This window comes from Amblyomma maculatum, chromosome 6 (genome assembly GCF_055883805.1).
Source record: "Amblyomma maculatum isolate TAMU_Amacu chromosome 6, ASM5588380v1, whole genome shotgun sequence".
NCBI lineage: Eukaryota > Metazoa > Arthropoda > Arachnida > Ixodida > Ixodidae > Amblyomma > Amblyomma maculatum.
Window position 1 is genome coordinate 110,547,154 of NC_139349.1, and position 18,266 is coordinate 110,565,419.

At 45.1% G+C, this 18,266-nt stretch overlaps 1 protein-coding gene across 3 annotated transcripts in view; it reads left to right on the forward strand.

The window, feature by feature from the left end:
* The window catches only part of LOC146186575 (DDB1- and CUL4-associated factor 8), a 56,122-nt gene that overhangs the window by 26,678 nt on the left and 11,178 nt on the right, over positions 1-18,266 (forward strand). For all 3 annotated transcript variants that reach the window (XM_084607289.1, XM_084607287.1, XM_084607288.1), the window contains exons 5-12: positions 182-322; positions 7,108-7,202; positions 10,470-10,577; positions 10,734-10,800; positions 11,519-11,576; positions 11,990-12,097; positions 15,163-15,293; positions 15,991-16,110. In XM_084607289.1, the coding sequence (XP_084463415.1) occupies positions 182-322; positions 7,108-7,202; positions 10,470-10,577; positions 10,734-10,800; positions 11,519-11,576; positions 11,990-12,097; positions 15,163-15,293; positions 15,991-16,110 (828 nt within the window). The remainder of the gene's footprint in view (positions 1-181; positions 323-7,107; positions 7,203-10,469; positions 10,578-10,733; positions 10,801-11,518; positions 11,577-11,989; positions 12,098-15,162; positions 15,294-15,990; positions 16,111-18,266) is intronic.

Genomic DNA, 18,266 nt, shown 5'->3' on the forward strand with positions numbered 1-18,266 from the left:
AAAGCTTTGGAAGTTAGCACTTGTGTGTCTGTCATTTGCTTTATTCCTTGTCTTTCTTGGCGCTTTCACATTCAGCATGGTTGGTAAACCAACTCGCCCAAATGCCTCCGTTATTGAACAAGGCGTCATTTGACAAGTTGCCATGGTATTTGGTCCCATTTGTATGTTCTCTCCCTTCCAGGCCAAGTTTATGCCCATGACTGGCGACTGCTACATTGTGAGTTGTGCTCGGGATGGCCTGGTTCGGCTGGCAGAGCTTTCCTCAACTGGCATCTGTAAGACAACCAGGAGGCTCGCTCAGCACCGTGCCACTGCTCACAAGGTGAGGATACGTTGCCAGGAATATTACTTGGCACGTCGCCAAGACATTGTGTCGCTCTGCATCTTCTTTTTAGACGCTCTTCCTTAACTAAAATAAATGATTATGACGGTCGGTGAAAAGCCGCATTTTTTACTGACTGACCCTTTCATAATACAAGGTGTAATTTTGAGGATAGGCTAAACGGGATCGGGATTGATTGGCCGATGATTACACTTCTCGATAGTGCGACATCTGAGTTGCGGCTGCAATATTTGAAGCATAGCCAACTGCTGATCAAACACGCTGTGCCGAACAAAGGCGGCTCTGATTTTCAGTATCGGCTGCGTACACAGCACTCCACCACTGCTGAGCGTCTCCCAGGGTATTGTGTTTTGCCACTGCGGCTGTTGCAAGTAGAACACTGCTTTTGCAGTACCCTCTCCTCCACTTTCTTCCTCGTGCTCAGTTTGCTTCTCGTCATACTGTGCTTCTTGTTGTTTCCCTTTGCTGTCACTGAATTGTTGTTCTCCACTGTTCTGAACACTTGTTCTGTCACCTAACGGGCACCCATGAGCTGCACTCTAAAACAGTGTTCGGCTGCATGTGACGGAAAGGTAGAAAAGCTCAATAAAAGTGTTTAAAGTGGTATCTTGTTGCTGGCATTCTCACGGGCATTGAAATCAAAACATGTAGTGAATTTTCATGTCTGGTTCTTCCGTGACGGTGATCTGGAGTGACGATAACTGACAAAATACAGATACGACACTTGGAGATAGCAAAGAGATGAACTGAAGTTTATACACAAACTTGTACAATGTATACAGCAAGGTTGTATAAAACATGGATCTGGCTAGCTCAGACTAGCCAAAGATGTCGCGCTCAGCCATAGCTCACAACTCAGAACACTAGACTCACCAGTCATTAGACACTGTTACGCCCATCATTCCAACTGCCTTCATAGATGCTGTTTACCTAGCACTGTGCGAACACCTCAGTGCCGGCAAGCCCCTTCGTGCTATGTACACACAAGGAACCACTGCTGCCGGAGACTGACGCTTGACAGTGTCCAACACGCTGCTGCGTGCCTACACGGCCGTTTACACAAAATATATACAGAAATCGTATCATCCATAACAGGCACCAAAAGGTTGTGAATGAAACATACTTATAGGACTTACTTTTATTACCGCACTTTAAAATAATCTGTCGCTGTTTGCTGAACTTCGTTTCTCCATGTTCAGAAGCAAGCTTTTCTGCAACTCGTAGAAATGAGCCACAGTTTCATCACTGAGCTCCACACCCGTGACAAAGCCGCAAAGAGCATCTAAAACTTGGTGCTCCATCAACTCTGTCAGGAGGGTCACCCTCGCAAGAGATCTCATCAAAAGATAGACGCGAGGAGTTATTATGGGCATGCAGCATCTTGGCGCTCTGCCAAGGTCAGTGCTGCAGACTGACGACAACAAATTTTAAAGAAGAAAAATTCTCAATGGCAAGAGGTGGGATTATTATTGAGCAGGCTAATTACGCACGCGAGTAAATACAGTATCTTTCGAAGACCCATTAAACATCGATTATTGGCCACAGGCATTACTGTTACTACGGTTACCCGTTGCTGATAATTACAACTTTTCACTGTGTCTTGTGTCTTCGAGCGAAATTCGAAACCACACAAGTTCTTCGTGCATTTCATGACCATATTATACAAACCCAAGTAGAAATAGGATCATACTAGCTCTACGAAAATGTATTGCCTGTTTGGTACATCGGCCAGGTGTAAAAGAAAAAGGGTCTATTATACAGGATCATATCAGGATCACATCAACATATTAAGCGGAATCGCATCAGCGAAAGTACGCTGCATATGTGCTTTGTTTTGTGCTTGGCTCAGTGTACACTCGCTAGGCATGCATGCTTGTGCATTCATTGCCAGGTGTCACAATGGGCTATGCACCTACATGGGCTTGATCCTGGCTTGCTGCTCCTACCATGCCGACAGGCTTGATTTCACACCATTAAGGAAAGAGCAGCCAGACCTGTCTCGGCACTCACCGAGGCAACCTGGTCTTTCCATTGTTGTAAACTGATGTGCTGCTACTGGCGCATTCAAAAGATAGCAGTGCAGGTAGTGCGGGCACCAATATCTGGTGTGTACAGATCTGAGCACAGCGCTCTAGGACAGGCTCTGGCCTGTGGGATTGCATGGAGGCGCACTGTATGTACTCCTAGGAAGTGTCCACAGAGCCAAGGATTCAGTGATTGTTGTCATCAGTCTACTGAGAGTCTCTTGTCCACGACACTTTTCTATAGACACTCGTCTTTGAAACTGTTTGACCTGTCCAATATTCCGCTTTTCTGTGACTGACGTGCTGGCCCAAGTGTCCACAATCCAACCGTAGAGTGTGGCTGGAGAGGCCTGTCTCAGCCATCAGGCAACAGTAAATGCAGGGTCTCCAGTCCATCCCATGTAGCAATGCTTGACACAGTGTCGAGGCTTTTGGCAGCTACAGTTAGTACTATCCTTTTAAAAGTGGCTGAGGTTCTGCTTTCAGGTTCCTCAACATCTTGCGCGGTACAATCATCCTGCTTCTGATAGCATGTACACTGTGGAGTCGCTGTGGTAGAGCAGCATCAGAACCGAGAAACATCGAAACGGTCAGCCGACACCACCGCTAAATATTGCATTTCTGTTTGTGGAAGCCTAAGGATTGTTTGAAATCTCATATACGAGGGACGTTCCGAAAGTAAGTTTCGTCATTTATTTTCACGCGGAAACTTTGTGGCCCAAAAAAGTACAACATGGCATCATAAAATGTATGCCTTGTACTATTTTTCGACATACGAGGTGTGACACAAAAGAAACGAGACTGTGTAGCTCGAAAAAAAAGTGGAATTGTAATGATTGAGTGCATTCCCAGTGGTCAGACTGTTAATTAACTCTACTACATTGAAGTACTAAAAAGAATTCGTGAAAAAATTAGGAAAAAAAAGGTCACAGTTATCAAGTAATGGATGGCTGTTGCACCAGGGCAATGTACCCGCTCGCACGGCCCAATCTGTCAAGCAGATTTGACCAGCAAAAACATTACTGTGATGGAGCGTCCTCCTTATCACCTGATATGGCTCCATGTGACTTTTTTTTTTATTTCCTAAGTTAAATCTTGCCTAAAGGTAACCAATTTTACCTCAATTGAAGAGATTAAGGCAAAAACGGAAAATCTCCTGAAGGGTCTTCCAAAAACCTCGTTCCAGAACTGTTACCAGCAGTGGCAGCACCGAATGCAGATGTGTGTAAATGCTGAAGGCGACTATATTGCAGGTGATAATGTCACAGATAACCAATTCTGTAAATACAATAATTTATTGGATTAGTCTCGTTTCCTTTGTGTCACACCTTGTACAGTCATGTCTCGTTAACATGGACACTTTGGTTTCCGCACAAAACTGTCCATAAGGTGAGTCGTCCGTAATGAATCGGAATGTTTTTCTGGAGAAAAAAAAAAACAAGAAAAAAATGCTAAGGATAAGGTCTGCTTTAGAGCATAATGTAGGCCAGCGAAGGGGGCATTAGGAGCTACAAGAACGTTATCACTGTTAGTCACACTTATGCTTCAAATGCGATTCAGTTGAAAGTATTGTGACGCAGTTGCATGTTGTTCCCAATGGCATTTCATTAATAAATTACTTGACTTCTACTTTTCATCTCCCACGAACCCCTGCTACGCAGCATTTAGTCGGCAGAAATTTGCTGAATCCAACCTTCTACAAGGCACAAGCTGCTTTCAGAGTTTTATTCATGTGAATTCATGCAATACAAGAAATCTTAACGTGCATCGACTATGCAACTTCGCAGTGTAAAATTTAAAACCACAAGCGAAAAGGGCAGTCAATCAGTCATTGGCACTATGTTCACGTGGTGCCTGTCAACAAAATCTAGAAGAGAAATTATCTTTGAAGCAGTGTAACGATTTGGTTTTCATAACTGGCCTTATTAACGCGACAAAAATACTTTGACCCTAATGGTTTCTGTGCATTTTCTCCTTGTCCATTGTCCAGGCAGAGAGTTCCCATATTAATGAGACGTAAATGCATGGAAAAAGTTTGGTCCCCAGAAAAACTGTCCATAATTCGAGTCGTCCATATTAACGGGGGTCGTATTAACGAGGCACGACTGTAGTCGCCACTGAAATTCAGACATTTGTCATAGCGTGCAATGAGTTTGAGGACTGTGGTAAAAGTCGGTACCCTGCGATGCAAGGAGTTGTCACACAGTCTGCTCCACCTCAACACTGCTTTGGAAGTGACATCCAGAGAGTACGGCTTTCGATGTAGGAACAGGTGGAAGTCCGATGAGGCAAGATCTGGGCTGTGCGATGCAAGGAGTTGTCACACAGTCTGCTCCACCTCAACACTGCTTTGGAAGTGACATCCAGAGAGTGCGGCTTTCGATTCAGGAACAGGTGGAAGTCCGATGGGGCAAGATCTGGGCTGTAGGCTGGGTGATCTGACTGGAACGACCTTCCCAGAGACATTGCAGCCATCATGTGCTCCGCGACCTTCGCTGACAATCTTCATGCTCATTTTTCATCGTGTTAACACTTGCTGCCTACGAATAATGTACCCACCCCTTATGTAATGCCCCTCACCGGGCCTTTAAGGAAAATAAATGCAATGAAATGGGTGATCTAATCTCTCCCATCCAAAGCTACAAACCTGATCTTGCGTGATACACCAAAGCCACACACTTTTACCAGGTTGGGTTCGTCAAACTCATTGCATGCTATGACAAATATCTCAATGTCTGTGGCAAATATGTCGAAAAATAGTGCAAGGTATACATCCCATGATGACGTGTATTTTTTGGGCAATAATGTTTCGATGTGAAAATAAATGACAAAACTTACTTTCGGAACGTCCCTCGTAATATGGGGTGAACATTTGACGTTCTAAAATAGGGGAGAAAAAAAAAAATCTTGTTATGCACAGGTTTTGGTATTCGTGTTGAATAGGGGAAAAAAAAAAGAGACAAGACATGGGCATTATACAACAAATGCGATGTGCACTCCATGGTGGCTGTTGCTTTGTGTTGCTTTGAGACTGTGTGCTAGTGCTGGTAGGTTTCATTATGAACCATAGCTTTGAGCATGAAATGTCTTGCTGTGGCCAACATAGCATTATATTGTCTGAACTCAATGAAAGATGCTTCATTCAACAGAGGCGTTAACCCTCTTTCGTGGTCTGAAACTTTTACCCAATTTGTGGCTGTTTCGGTCTGAAACTATTTTGCCAGTTTTGGGCGTGGGGAAAATAAACATTTACTGAGCCAGGACAACTCATGGAAAATATACTTTTCTAGTCCCTGTTTGCGCTACTCCATCTTATCCAAGCGGAACTATCGATGATTGAAACATTCAAAAGCCACAAAAGCACCTTTTCTCCACAAAAGCCACATTATCATCATCTGGTGAAGGCACAGTGCTCTTTTGTTCACTAAAATCATCTTTGAGCTTGAAAATTCTTGCCGCAGTAAGCACTCAGCGAGAATGACACCATGCTTTCATGTCGGTGAGGCATATATGCCTGCTCCCAGAAAAAGAAAAAAAAGCTCACAAGGGCTGACACCTGTAGTGAACAGAAAACAAACCATGAGTAAACCAAAGTGATCCATTGTTTAAAAGATGGTGGTCCATGTGTAGTTAGAAAAATGCGCCATATTTCGTCACATAAAAGCTTGTTTGGTGTTATCCAACAGCGGACCAAGATGGCTGTGTTTCATTGTTGGAAGGGGCCTGACTAGGGACTGCAAAGGATTAACCCCTTAACCGTTTCGGACGAGTTGCAAAGCCGTCCCCAAACCGTTTTGGACGACTATAGCTCGTCCTCGCTGAATAGGTTCTTCCCTTCAGCGTTTCGAATGAGCAGCGCTCATTTGTGGCTTCAATGGCATTTTGCTCGACAGATGGCAGCACTGGCCTGTTAATTTCGTTTTTTTCTACCACATAAACGTCTTTTACGTATGGCAACATAATAGCCGAAATCAGCACTAAAAAAATAAGCAGTTTTGTTAAGAAATTCGTTGACATAACAAAGCGGTGAAGGGGTTAATAATTGTGAAATGTTTCTGCACAATAAAAGTACTTATTCATTTGTATTCTAGGGCTACTATACGTTTTTTTTTTTTTTTTACTGGGGATGTCTGGCAGCTAGAAGAAAAAGCATGGAGGCTAAATTGCCAAATTTTTCTACACTTGTCGAAGTTCTAGCCACAAAGTTTCTTGTACTTGGTCCAGCTTTGAGGCAGTGTCTTTCATGTTAGTTGAATCAGTGGTAGGCTATTCTGGTGAGAAGACGGATAGCAGGTTTTATGCCTGACTGCAGCAGCCACATGTCAGCAGGGCAAAATGCAAAAATGGGCGTAGTCCGAGACTTCAGTGCATGTGAATAAATGTAGTTGAGTCAGAATTATGGCCTTGTGAAGGGGGTCAATATGTTGCAAGTATAACTGCGGTTTTGGAGGGCTATTGGAGGGCAACCTTTTCCCCTTAGCGAGCTATGGTGTAAACTGCCAAAGGCCCTTTTTTTTTTTTCTGCACAAAGCTGCGAACTGTTAAATATTTCATGCATTTGTATGCACCACCTCCCGGTCGACTGGTGGCATATTGGTTTCTCTGTTGTTTGCTTTTGAAATCATTACCATGGGGGGTGCTCATTAGTGCTGTGATGCTGAAAGCTTTTGGGCGGGGCTGTCCCAAGCATTTTAATAAGATGACCTAGAAATTCACTGTCTTTTTCCTCTTGTGCTGCAGCTTGCCATTGAGAATGACTCGCCACACACAGTGCTCAGCTGTGGTGAGGATGCTTACGTTTTTGGCATTGATCTGCGAAAGAGCAGCCCTGACAAGTAAGAGCCCAATGTGCAATTGCCTTCTAGTTGCACTCTTTAAAGGATGCATGCTTAAACCCTATAAAAGAGGCGAGTGTATGTGAAAATTTGCAGGGGTTTTTGAAGCATCTTTTTCTTCTTAACAAGGACTTTGTGCGCAAGGTATAATGGATGAGAAAAAATAAGGGTACAGTAGAACCCCGCTATAGTAAAAACTTGGATGTAGTAAAGTGAAACTGAAGTCCCAGTTCATCTTCCATTGACAACTGCACATTTTCCCCCCTTTATAGTAAAGACATTTTCGGTAAAAATCGGTTATAGTAAAGTGTGCCTGGCCGTGGCCCACACACTACCTAGAATCACAAGGAAAAGATTTTTTTTTTTTTATTTGAAAACAGAAAAATAACATGGAGTGTCCTTTTGAGTGACTTTACCACCAGACTTAGCAGCGTTCAGGAGAAGCGTACTTTACGGAGACCTTGGAACAGTGAGGGTAAGCACGCAGTGTTTAGGAAAAAAAAAATAAAAAAGTAAATCTGTTTACAAACATGGAAAGGAAGCGCCGCGGTCCATTTAGAAAGTAAGGGAGAGTAAAAGCGCAGCAACAAATAGGGGAGGGGAAGAAACGGGCAAACATTCACAGCACTGCGCAGCACAAAGCACGAGGCAGCAGAGGCAAGAAGTGGAGGTGCAGTGCGTGCGGTCTTGCAGCACTTGGCTGCCATTATTTACTATTTACTGCCTTTTAGAAGACAGAAATGGCAAAAAATAACAATGTTCATGCAAGACTTCGTTTTTCACATGAAATCAAACGTGGTTGTATTTGTAGCCACAGTGTCCTCATGCTTAAAAGATACTTCCACAAGATGTAAAAAATTTTTATAACTGAAAAACATTGCGCAAAGAGATGATAAAAGAGAGATGGAAGGCATTTCAGAGTTTTTTTTATTAATAAAAAATTTTTATAACTGAAAAACATTGCGCAAAGAGATGATAAAAGAGAGATAGAAGGCATTTCAGAGTTTTTTTTATTAAGCAACAAGACTTGTTCGGTAAGTGCCCATTTAACTACCAGACAGCATCTTCAGGACCATGTCATCACCAACAACTGATATAGTAAAGACCCTGATATAGTAAAGATTTTTGCTGGTCCCAGTGACTTTACTATAAAGGGGTTCTACTGTATTTCAACTGTGGGTGGAGCTATTTATTTCTGAGCGCTAAAAGCTGCCTTAAGGAACACGATCATAACATCTCTCTTTAGGTGCAGTGTACTGGATGCATCTTGCTTGTGTGATAACACGCGCCATTCAGTGGTCAGTTCAAAAGACTTCGGTCGTTATCGATTTATTAGCTAAGATTACCTCTTGAAAATAAAAACGAAATGAGAGCAGCAATCCTACTCTGACATATGTGTGGAATTCTAATACTACAGCTTCCAGTGGTCTGCTTATCATTCATCTGACAAAAACAGTGGCCCCATAGCTCTTTTTGTCTGCCATAACAAAGCTCTGCCCTGTAAAAGGACGGGGCAAATTAAGTGCTTGTGGGGAGGTCATGGCACTGTATCTGCTTTCTTTTGTTTCATTCCCACATGCAGCAGCATTTTGTTGTCACTGATGAGCCAACTACAGTACAACCTCGATAATTCGAACTCTGTTAATTCGAAATCCCGGATAATTCGAAGGTTTTCTGCGGTCCCGTATTTTCTAATGTAAATTTGGCCAGATAATTCAGACAGGCGGCCTGCTGGCCCGGTTAATTCGAAAATTTGGACTGCTATGCGGCAATGCCTGATCCATGTTTCGCCGCAAACCCGGCGAAACGACGGCCCTACGGAGCCGCGAGGCAAAGCCACATAGTAATGGTGATGATTTATAGGCGAAGCGCCCCAGCCGGAGCGCTCTCTGCACAAAAATCGGTCCACAGTGCGCCTCGCGCACCGCCGAAACACGCGCCTGCAGAGGAGAAGACGTGCTGCACTGCAACACGGCGGGCATACCGGTTTTTATCACGTGACCTCGCCCCCACTCCATCCCTTGGTGTGCTTCGCCCACTCTTCCCCCGTGCCTCCGACGCTGCAAGTACGCCACCACCACCGCCGCGCCGGTCTCGCCTGTGCCATTTCTTTGTGTTGTGCGCTGTGGTTAGGGGTCGGCTACTGTGCCGTTTTTTTGGGCGGGACTGTGCAGAAGTGCTAGCTTTGGGACCGTAGCAGTGCAGAAATGCCAAAGTACAAGACTTTAACGCTGCAGCAGAAGTTCTGCTTGATCCAGAAAGCAGGCAAGAGCGCTTGTTCGAAGACCGAGTTGGCCAAAAGGCATGGCGTGCCCCTCTTGACGTTGTCCACAATATTGAGCAACAAGTCAAAAATACTAGAGGCTTACGGCAAGACCTATTCTTCGAAGCGGTCACGAGTGCGGGCTCCCACGTATCAAGATGTGGAAGCTGCTCTGCTTCGCTGGCTGCAGAAAGCAAGCGCTGCCCACCTTCCCGTCAATGGAACGCTACTGCGGGAGAAGGCCAACGACCTAGCTCTACAACTTGGGCACGAGGAATTTAAGTGCAGCAATGGATGGTTTTGCCGTTTTAAAGAACGCAATAATTTAACCTTTCTCACCGTCTGTGGTGAGAGCGGCAGCACTAACGAGAGCGTTGTCGAGGATTGGAGAAACCACACATTGGCGCCGCTGCTTAGCGAGTACGGTGCAGACGACGTTTACAACCTTGACGAGGCTGCACTTTTTTATAAGATGCTGCCAACAAAAACATTCGCTGGTACGAACATGCGCGATGACAGTGACGACGACACCGACGAGCCTCTCCGAGCACCTGCTCTTGGTGAAGTTATCGGATCGCTGAACGTTATCCGCAGTTTTGTTGAGTGCCGCGGTGGAAGTTCAGAGATGTTTCATCTATTTGATCAACTCGAGAGCATGACCTTAGGAGCCGCAAACTACCGGACGCGGCAAACCAGCATCTCTGATTACTTTCAGTAGTAATTCAAAATATGCCGAATAAAGGTAACACGTTCCTGCAACGAATTTTTTTGCCTAAGTCTTATTTCTTGGTGTGTTCGGTTAATTCGAAAATCCGCTTAATTCGAAGATTTCTCGCGGTCCCGATGGCTTCGAATTAACGAGGTTGTACTGTACTAGCTAGCATGGAAGTTTTTTTTTTTTTTTTTCTTTTTTTTTTTTCCGTGTTGTTAGCACTACTGCTTAAATCTTCTTTGCCTGAGTGCACGGATTTATTGCCTCCTTTGCGCTTTCTTTTCCTTTTCAGACTAGTCTTAGTGAAGGAGAACGAAAAGAAAGTTCCCCTCTACACAATATTTATTAACCCTACCAACTCAAATGAGTTTGCTGTTGGAGGTAGAGATCATTATGTCAGGTAAGGGAGGTCTTCGTCGCAGCCGTAGCAATGGCCGGAGTACACATTATCACTGGCCTTGCACTTTACAGCACTTTTTGTCAAAATACTGTGGAAGATTAGGTAATGCTGACGTACCAAAAGCACAGGAGGGCTTTTTTTTTAAATTTATTTCAGAGTTTACGACCGGCGATTCACAAGGGAAGAGTCTAACCCGGTGAAGAAATTTTGTCCACACCATTTGGTCAGTGCTTTTCATACCCTTCTCTCATCATTCATGATCGTGTATATGAATTGATTTTTACCATGAGGAAATTAACATGTGGAGGTTCTTCTGCCATCTGGAAGCGCTTGTTACTACGTATCATATTTGCTCAGGCAGCATATGTTGAGACAACATATTCCTTTTTAAATGACATAGAAGTGTTCAGCTGGGGTCTATGCTTTAAAACATCTATGTACTCTCATTTCAAAGTCGTGGTCAGTAACAGTATCTCAGAGTTGCACTATTTTTCTTCCTGTTGATATGTTCCCAGATATCATAATTTCTCGATTACTGCTTTCAAAATCTGAACAAATTCTGGTCATATAGCCTCTTCAGATGTTCATAATGGGCTGCAGTTGAGAAATGCAGTCAAAACTCGATTTAACGAAACCCACCATGAGTTTCTTTAGCGCAGAGGACAAAATGGGACAGAACTCTGCAAGCACTGCAAAAGGAGCCGAAAAATGCTAATGGGTAGTTTTTAAAATGTGGAATTCTCAGTAAATGGTTTTGTACTTTATTGGGCAAGTACGTTCTTCAGAAATAGGTGGTTTGGACCATGCCTTTTCCGGGATAACTTGTTTTCTTTCTCTCTTTCTTTCTTTCTTTCTTTTTTTTTTTTTTTTCACATGCATTTTAAGCTTATCAACAGGGTTTTACTGTGCTTATTTGTTGAATTAGATATCTTGTTTTTCAGATGAACTGCGAAGTGCGGGCTAGTGTTTCCTGCCTGGTGTACAATTACGATGGGTCCGGTATGGCTGCTCTTTTGATACCGGTTGTTTTCTTTGTTTTGTATATTGTTAACAGCCATTTTTTTTCTTTGCATGCTACAGGACAGAGAGCTGAGTGACTTGGGTTGCATAAACTTTTGCATGATGGTTTACACAGTTAAAGGAAGTGTTTTTAGCATCATGCCAAGCGATCTTTGAGAAATCTGAACTGTGTTCAGCTTTTGTGAACGATAGCAGCACCTGGGCAGAGAGGAAGCACCATTTGGCACTGCACTCACTTTTTGTCAGCCACAGGAAAATGCTCGGTGTTCTGAACAATACTATGTGAATGCAGATGTGATGTGCATGTGTTCATGTATACTTATTTTATTACTGACACGTTTTTGCACATAAGGTATTTATTGTGGCCTCTTTCTTTTTTCTTTTCACAACAGAAATTCTTGCCTCGTACAATGATGAAGACATCTACATCTTCAACTCTGACCATTCTGATGGTGCAGAATTCGTCCACAGATATAAAGGCCACAGGAACAGTCAGACGGGTGAGAAGCGTCTTTTTCTTTTATCTATTCGTTCATGTTTTCTGAATGCAGTGAAGGGTTGTTTTGTAATGACTGCGAGAACCTCATTCTTTACAAACTGACGCATCTCAAGCAGTGCAAGGTAGCGTTTCTCATGGTCATCTTTTGCTGGTGTGAAGTTGTGGCCCCTTACCGGGTTACATAGTATATTTTATGTAAGCAATTGCTGCGTTTAGATTGGTCGGTATTTCAGTAATTAAACTGCCGAAAAAATCCCTAAGCTTCAAAATATCACTTTGCCTCTTTTATATTCAGCCCAGAAGCGGTATTAAATTAATAGCTCTTTATTTGAAGTAGAGTCATGCTCCCATGATTTCAGGACCCCATATGTCCTCAGCTCACCGCAAATTATTGGTACTGTTGGTGCGGCCTTGCAGCTTATGCCACAAACCATGCCATGGCTGCACTGCCATGTCATAGTTCACGCCCCCTGCCACCACTATACATAAATGCTCAGTGCCAATTTGAGAGACGGGCACCACACGAGGCAAGGACTGAGCCAGTTTCCAGAGCAGCAGTGACTTAATGGGCCGTAAAAGGAAACTGTTAGAAAGCGAGAGGCTCTGTCACCTTCCACCTCCCCTGCTCCCAGTTACACGGGTGGCCACAATATCTGAGCTGTAATGGGTGCTCAGGACATGATTGGAGCCGACATGCAGACTTTCTCAAGGGGCTTTCATAGCGCACAAAGGCCATCGCGGGAAAACACAACAGCAGACAGCACAAATGGAACATTGATGTTTTGTGAAATGCCAGGAAATAAGCTCTTAAAGAGCTTTAAGTAATTTATATTTTTGTTTGCAAAATACTTTCTCTAAAAAGTGTGCCTATTAATGCAAAAGGTTTATTTCGACAGTGTGTTATACTTAGCCAGTAGGAGGGAAGGCGATCTCTGACCTTGGACAAATTTTGCTTACATACTTTCCAGCATGTTTGTTACAACTTACTGCCAGCATGTTGAGTGTTGGGACATTTGTGATCGCAAAACAGCTCTGTTTTATTTGCTGATTTTTGGCCGAAAGTTGTAGCTCTGCAGTCTGTAGCGTACAGGCCCATTGTGGCTAAAGCGGTCTGTAACAATTTCACATAAGTAGTAGTGCCAGCTTCTCCTCCAACTAATAATAAGAAAGTCTGTGCAGTCTCTGTTCTAAGTAATAGTAATAAAGCCTGTGCAGTCTCTGTTCACAAAGCAGCTTACACCTATGATACCATATAAACCGTATTATAGGTCGAATGGGAATATAGGTCGACCCCTTTACCATGAAGCGAAAAAAAAGAAAAATTAAAAAATTAAACGAAAGAAAAAAAAGTGGAGAAGTACATATACTTGAATCGGCTGTGTGTCTGCATCACCGGAGCTATGATCTCGCTCCAAACTTCAGCAGCGTCGTCGCAAGACAACTCTGCTGTTCACCACCTTCCAGAGTGTGTCATCTAGTTCTATCAAGCAAGTTGCTTACGCAGCAGTTCTTGAAAGGTTGCATGCAAACAGTTGATCTTGTCCACGGTCCCGCATGCTCTTTTCTGAACTACCGAACTGTCGTCGAAAGGGCGGCCATGTTGCCATTCGCTTCGGCGAACATCACTTTTTCTGGAAACCCACTGTAAACTGCCTCCACATGTTATTCATTGCTAAAGAGGCATTTTATGCTTATAGGTCGAACAAAAGAGCACGCACGAAGATAAATGCGCTTGAGATGGAAAAATAAATGCCAGCAACTGCAGGATGTCGATACAGTTTTGGCTGTCCTTTCACGAGCAGGCACGCCACTTGTTGTCAGACTGTGCCTCAAATTCTGCTGAGAACTGCTATATAATATGAGGGGCGACTTTAGCTTGCTTCTTTCTGAGTAAAAATCCCAACCTATATTCCAGTTTATACAGTAGGTGCATGGGTTAGTAGTAACCATGCACTGACCAGTTACAGTGGTTGGCGTTACCGCGAGTAGTGTACTGTTCATTCAGAAGCTGTCCCAAAAGTTGCAGACATTGGGCCATTGATTTGCCACTGCTATGCCTAGCTTCCATATTGTTGGACGATACACCTCATCCTGGTGTAAACAATGTGACGTAAGTGAGGCGTTGCCCGATGGATGAAATCTGCCTCTGCAAATCCCCCTTAGTCCCCTCGTTAGGTGTACACTTTGCCAATCAGTCCAGAAACACTTGCTCTGATGACATAGGCCAGAAGAGATTTATTACCTTTAACGTTTTTAAACTGTATACCTTTAGTCCAATGCATGTCCATAGTGGTAGCAGGCAATGTGATGGGACAGTACTGAGTTCTAGTGTATATTTGGTATGTTTGGACACGTCTTAAACCTGGACAGACTTTTCCACAACCAGTAGCATTTGTTGCCTGCCCGCATGGCTCACTTAGGTCGAAATATGGGGCATTTCATATCCGAGGTCTAGTGCACCTGCTTTTTGCCACCATATTGCCTGAGTTCTTGCAGTGGTGTGCTCCAGAATTTAATGAACAATGAAGCAAATATTTAATGAAGCAAATATTTAAAAACAGTTTCAGTGTCTTTCCATATCAAGGTGGAAACTGCTCGACACTTCATTCGTTAAAAACATACAAGATCTTCACTAATTGCTGAAATACGATATGAAGTTCTCATACTTATGTGATGTGCTGCTGGTTACACTATGTATTTTCCTCGTGTGACCTCTCCTTTCTTTTTTCTTTTTTCTGTAGTCCGGGCTATCTTCTTACTCACTATTAAGCCGTGTTAATATGAAATGAGGTTTTTCATTTTGTCAGATCGTAAAGCTCCGATGTTGTCGTGCTAACTAAGCTTTGTACTTAACGTTCCCTATGCATTGCTTGTAGACAACTGAGCAAAGTTGCGACACAGCCTGCATAGTGTATTTTAAAAAGCAAACAAAAAAAAGCCTCCCGGCTTTCTGCAGGCTGTGACAGTGCACAGGCGGCCATGGTTTTACACCACATAGCCTTGCACTCGCATCTTCTATGCATAGTGATGCCAGAGAGTGATGGTCTGCACTTTTCTTACCCACAGTGAAGGGCGTCAACTACATGGGTCTCCGCAGTGAGTACGTCGTCAGTGGTAGTGACTGTGGTTACATCTACCTTTGGGACAAGGAAAGTGAGCACATCATCCACTCCATGCACGGAGATGAGGAGGGCGTGGTGAGCTTCGTTTTAATACACCTACGGAGGCTTTTCCGCTAGGACTTGATGAAAACGAATGCACAGCATGTGTTTCGGTCTTTTGGCTTGTAATAATGCTCCAGAGCATCTTACCACTCAAAATATTGTAGTTAATATTGTCACATGCCTAGCCACCGCACGGCCTCTGCGCTTGGCCGCATCAATGGCGAAGTGGTTGTTGGCGCGTGTAGAGCGCTTGGGCTGGACCTGGTTCAAAGATTGGAAGAACGCCTCGTGGGTCAGCCTGCACGTCGCTGTATGTCCGTACAGCGCCTACTCGCACGTCTGCGACGTTTGAGTCGTAGCCATATTTTCCAATCGTCCTATGTGCACAGAATGTCCTAAACACCCTGAGCTTGGTCTGAGCAACCGTCAGTGGTAGGAAGGCATCAAGGGCATTTATCATGGAGCTGGTGGTCAAGAAGTGAGGAGTAGGGGCAATTGATGTTTCAGTCATGTCTGTAATTAGTTATAATCAGCAATAGTGACAGGTGCCAAGTGTCTCTGTGGTGTCCTTGTTGACAGATGGGACAGGCTAGTTCATGAGCTGCATGTCGTCTGTAGTTGTCAGCATGTCTAAAGCAGGAGGGGGGCAGCTCAGATGAGCGATAACAAAGCACAAGAAAGATACCTTGTCATTTTCATTTTTTTGTTGTTGTTTTTTTTTCTTTTTCAGGTGAATTGCTTAGAGCCTCATCCTAGCTGCCCTATTCTTGCCACAAGTGGCCTGGATGAAGATGTCAAAATATGGGTGCCTTCTTGTGAGACTCCTCCCGACATGTCTGACCTAAAGACGGTGAGGAAACCTATTGGTTGTGTTAATCCGCGTAGATGTGTAAACGCGCCACTACTCGGGACCATCATGATGGAGCCGAAATTTCGCCGCTGCTCCTTTCAGCGGCAGAAATGAAGTCTTTGTTGCATAGTTTGTGTACCAACACAGGTAGGCTGTGCAAGGTTGATCACGCCCAGTATAGTTGAAATTTCGGGCTCACACCAGGGTAAAGAAACAAAAGGCACTGAAAGTTTAACGAATTTTTTTGTACAGTAAGTTTTAACTGAAGGCGTCAACGTCATCATCAGCGCCACAGCTTGCCGATTACTTTGTGTATTGCACACACTCCCCATCTAATACACACACTCAAAAGGGGAAATTTGTTTTAAATGTGCAGAAACCATGGCCATGGTGAAAAAGTGGTACCATTAGTTTAGCATAACTGTACATTTTGAGGCATTCCTGCTCTAGCTTGCAGGCATGCCTGTCTAGACTGCGAGACTGCACTTTCCCACTGTCTGCTAGCAAAACACAGTTTGTTCGCTTTTAGCCTTTCAGGCCACTTGCTTGTTTAAGCCTGGCTACGACAATGATTCAGCTGCAGTTCTTCTAGATGCAAATTTCTGTGTCCCATTGCCTTTATTGTAATGCCGATAGCACTTATGGGGGTTATTCTCGCAAGAATGCGCCACGGGGGGCGGGCTAGACGTTACAGTCGCCTTCTAGCCCCGACGTGCAGCCCTAACAGACAGAGCTGTGACCCCCAACCCGCGGTGTAAGAAGTCGCTACTGTGGCGGGTTCGGGCCAGAGGGGACAAACACCGAGTTACGTACTCGAACAGAGTTTATTGTGCTCGAGTACACGGCAAAAGACACTCAAGAACAACAACCGTAGCGAGTGAACGCCGTGTATGGGAGTGAAATAAAAACCATCTAATGTTGAAGCACGCGCAAGGAGGTGAGAGGAAGAGTTTGCTCACCCGGCGCGGCTTCGTGCTCGCATCCCGTTGCGGTAAGTGCGTACGGTGAGTGGGCGATTCTCGGTGACGGTGGTGGTCTCCCTGGCGAAAATCAATCATGAACCGCGCGTGTGCGCACTCAACCGCCGAAGAGCCCCGAGTCAGTTGCTACAGACATGCTCCTCAACTCGGAACGGGAGAGGAGGTCTCCTGGTTATGCTGGGAGGAAAGAGGGAAGGACGCGTCGCCGCGGGAGACTTGGAGGCGGTGGGGGGGGGCGACCAGTGTGCCCTTTCCTCCGCCAACCTCCTTAACGCGCACGTAATCACACGTGTTAACTACGTGCAGTCGTTATAATGGATGACCACAGGAGACAACTATGGAGCCAGGGAACACGTGCGATGACAGCAGCAACCGCAGATCCTACACCTTCACCGCAGTCGGCCTTGAGTCGGCCGGGGCAGCCTGCCGGAGGGGGCGAGGGGTGCGGGCAGCACTGCGTCGTCCCGTTGCGTAGTTTGCAGCAGGCCTCCCGTCAGCGGGCTGACCACTCGCTCTTGGCTTGCCTCTTTTCCCTGATGTTGCCGACGCAGCCGAGGATAAGCGCAATGGGGGATCAAATTGCTTCCTCTGGTGAAGCTACGACGGCAGGTCTTGAGTGGCGCCAAGACGGCCTCTTAGCTGCAGGTTTCGCTGTGGCAGACGCAGGGGCCCATTCCATAAACTCCGGCCCGCCCGCTCCGTGGCCGACCGGAAACCGTTTGTCTTGTTGGCCTGGTTGATGGTGACAGCAGGCCGGGTGCAGGAACACGGCCACTCCCTGGACGGCTTGACCTTTCATGCCGCAATGGTCGTCGTGGCCTCCGCCGGCTCCCCTCCTTGCTGACTGCAATGCCGTCTTTTCGCTAGTTACTTTTTTTTTTTTTTGCAAATCCACCCCCACTCTGTCTTTTCCAAGAGAAAGTGCGTGCTTGCTCTGGAAGCAAAATGCGCTGAATATCGACAGAGCGTCCCATTCATATTCAGCACAAGAAATTACTCCCTGCATGTTGGTCAGAGTTACGTCTGCCGTGGACGCAAGTCGTTGCGAGGCGCTCAAAATCCCATGCCTTGCCTCTAGCTGCAGCTGCCTGCTGGTGGGGGAGTGCGTCCTCCTTGGGCCACGTAGCGGGGCTCGAATTGCGGTGCGCTTTGTGTAAAGTCTAGCTCCGCCATCTT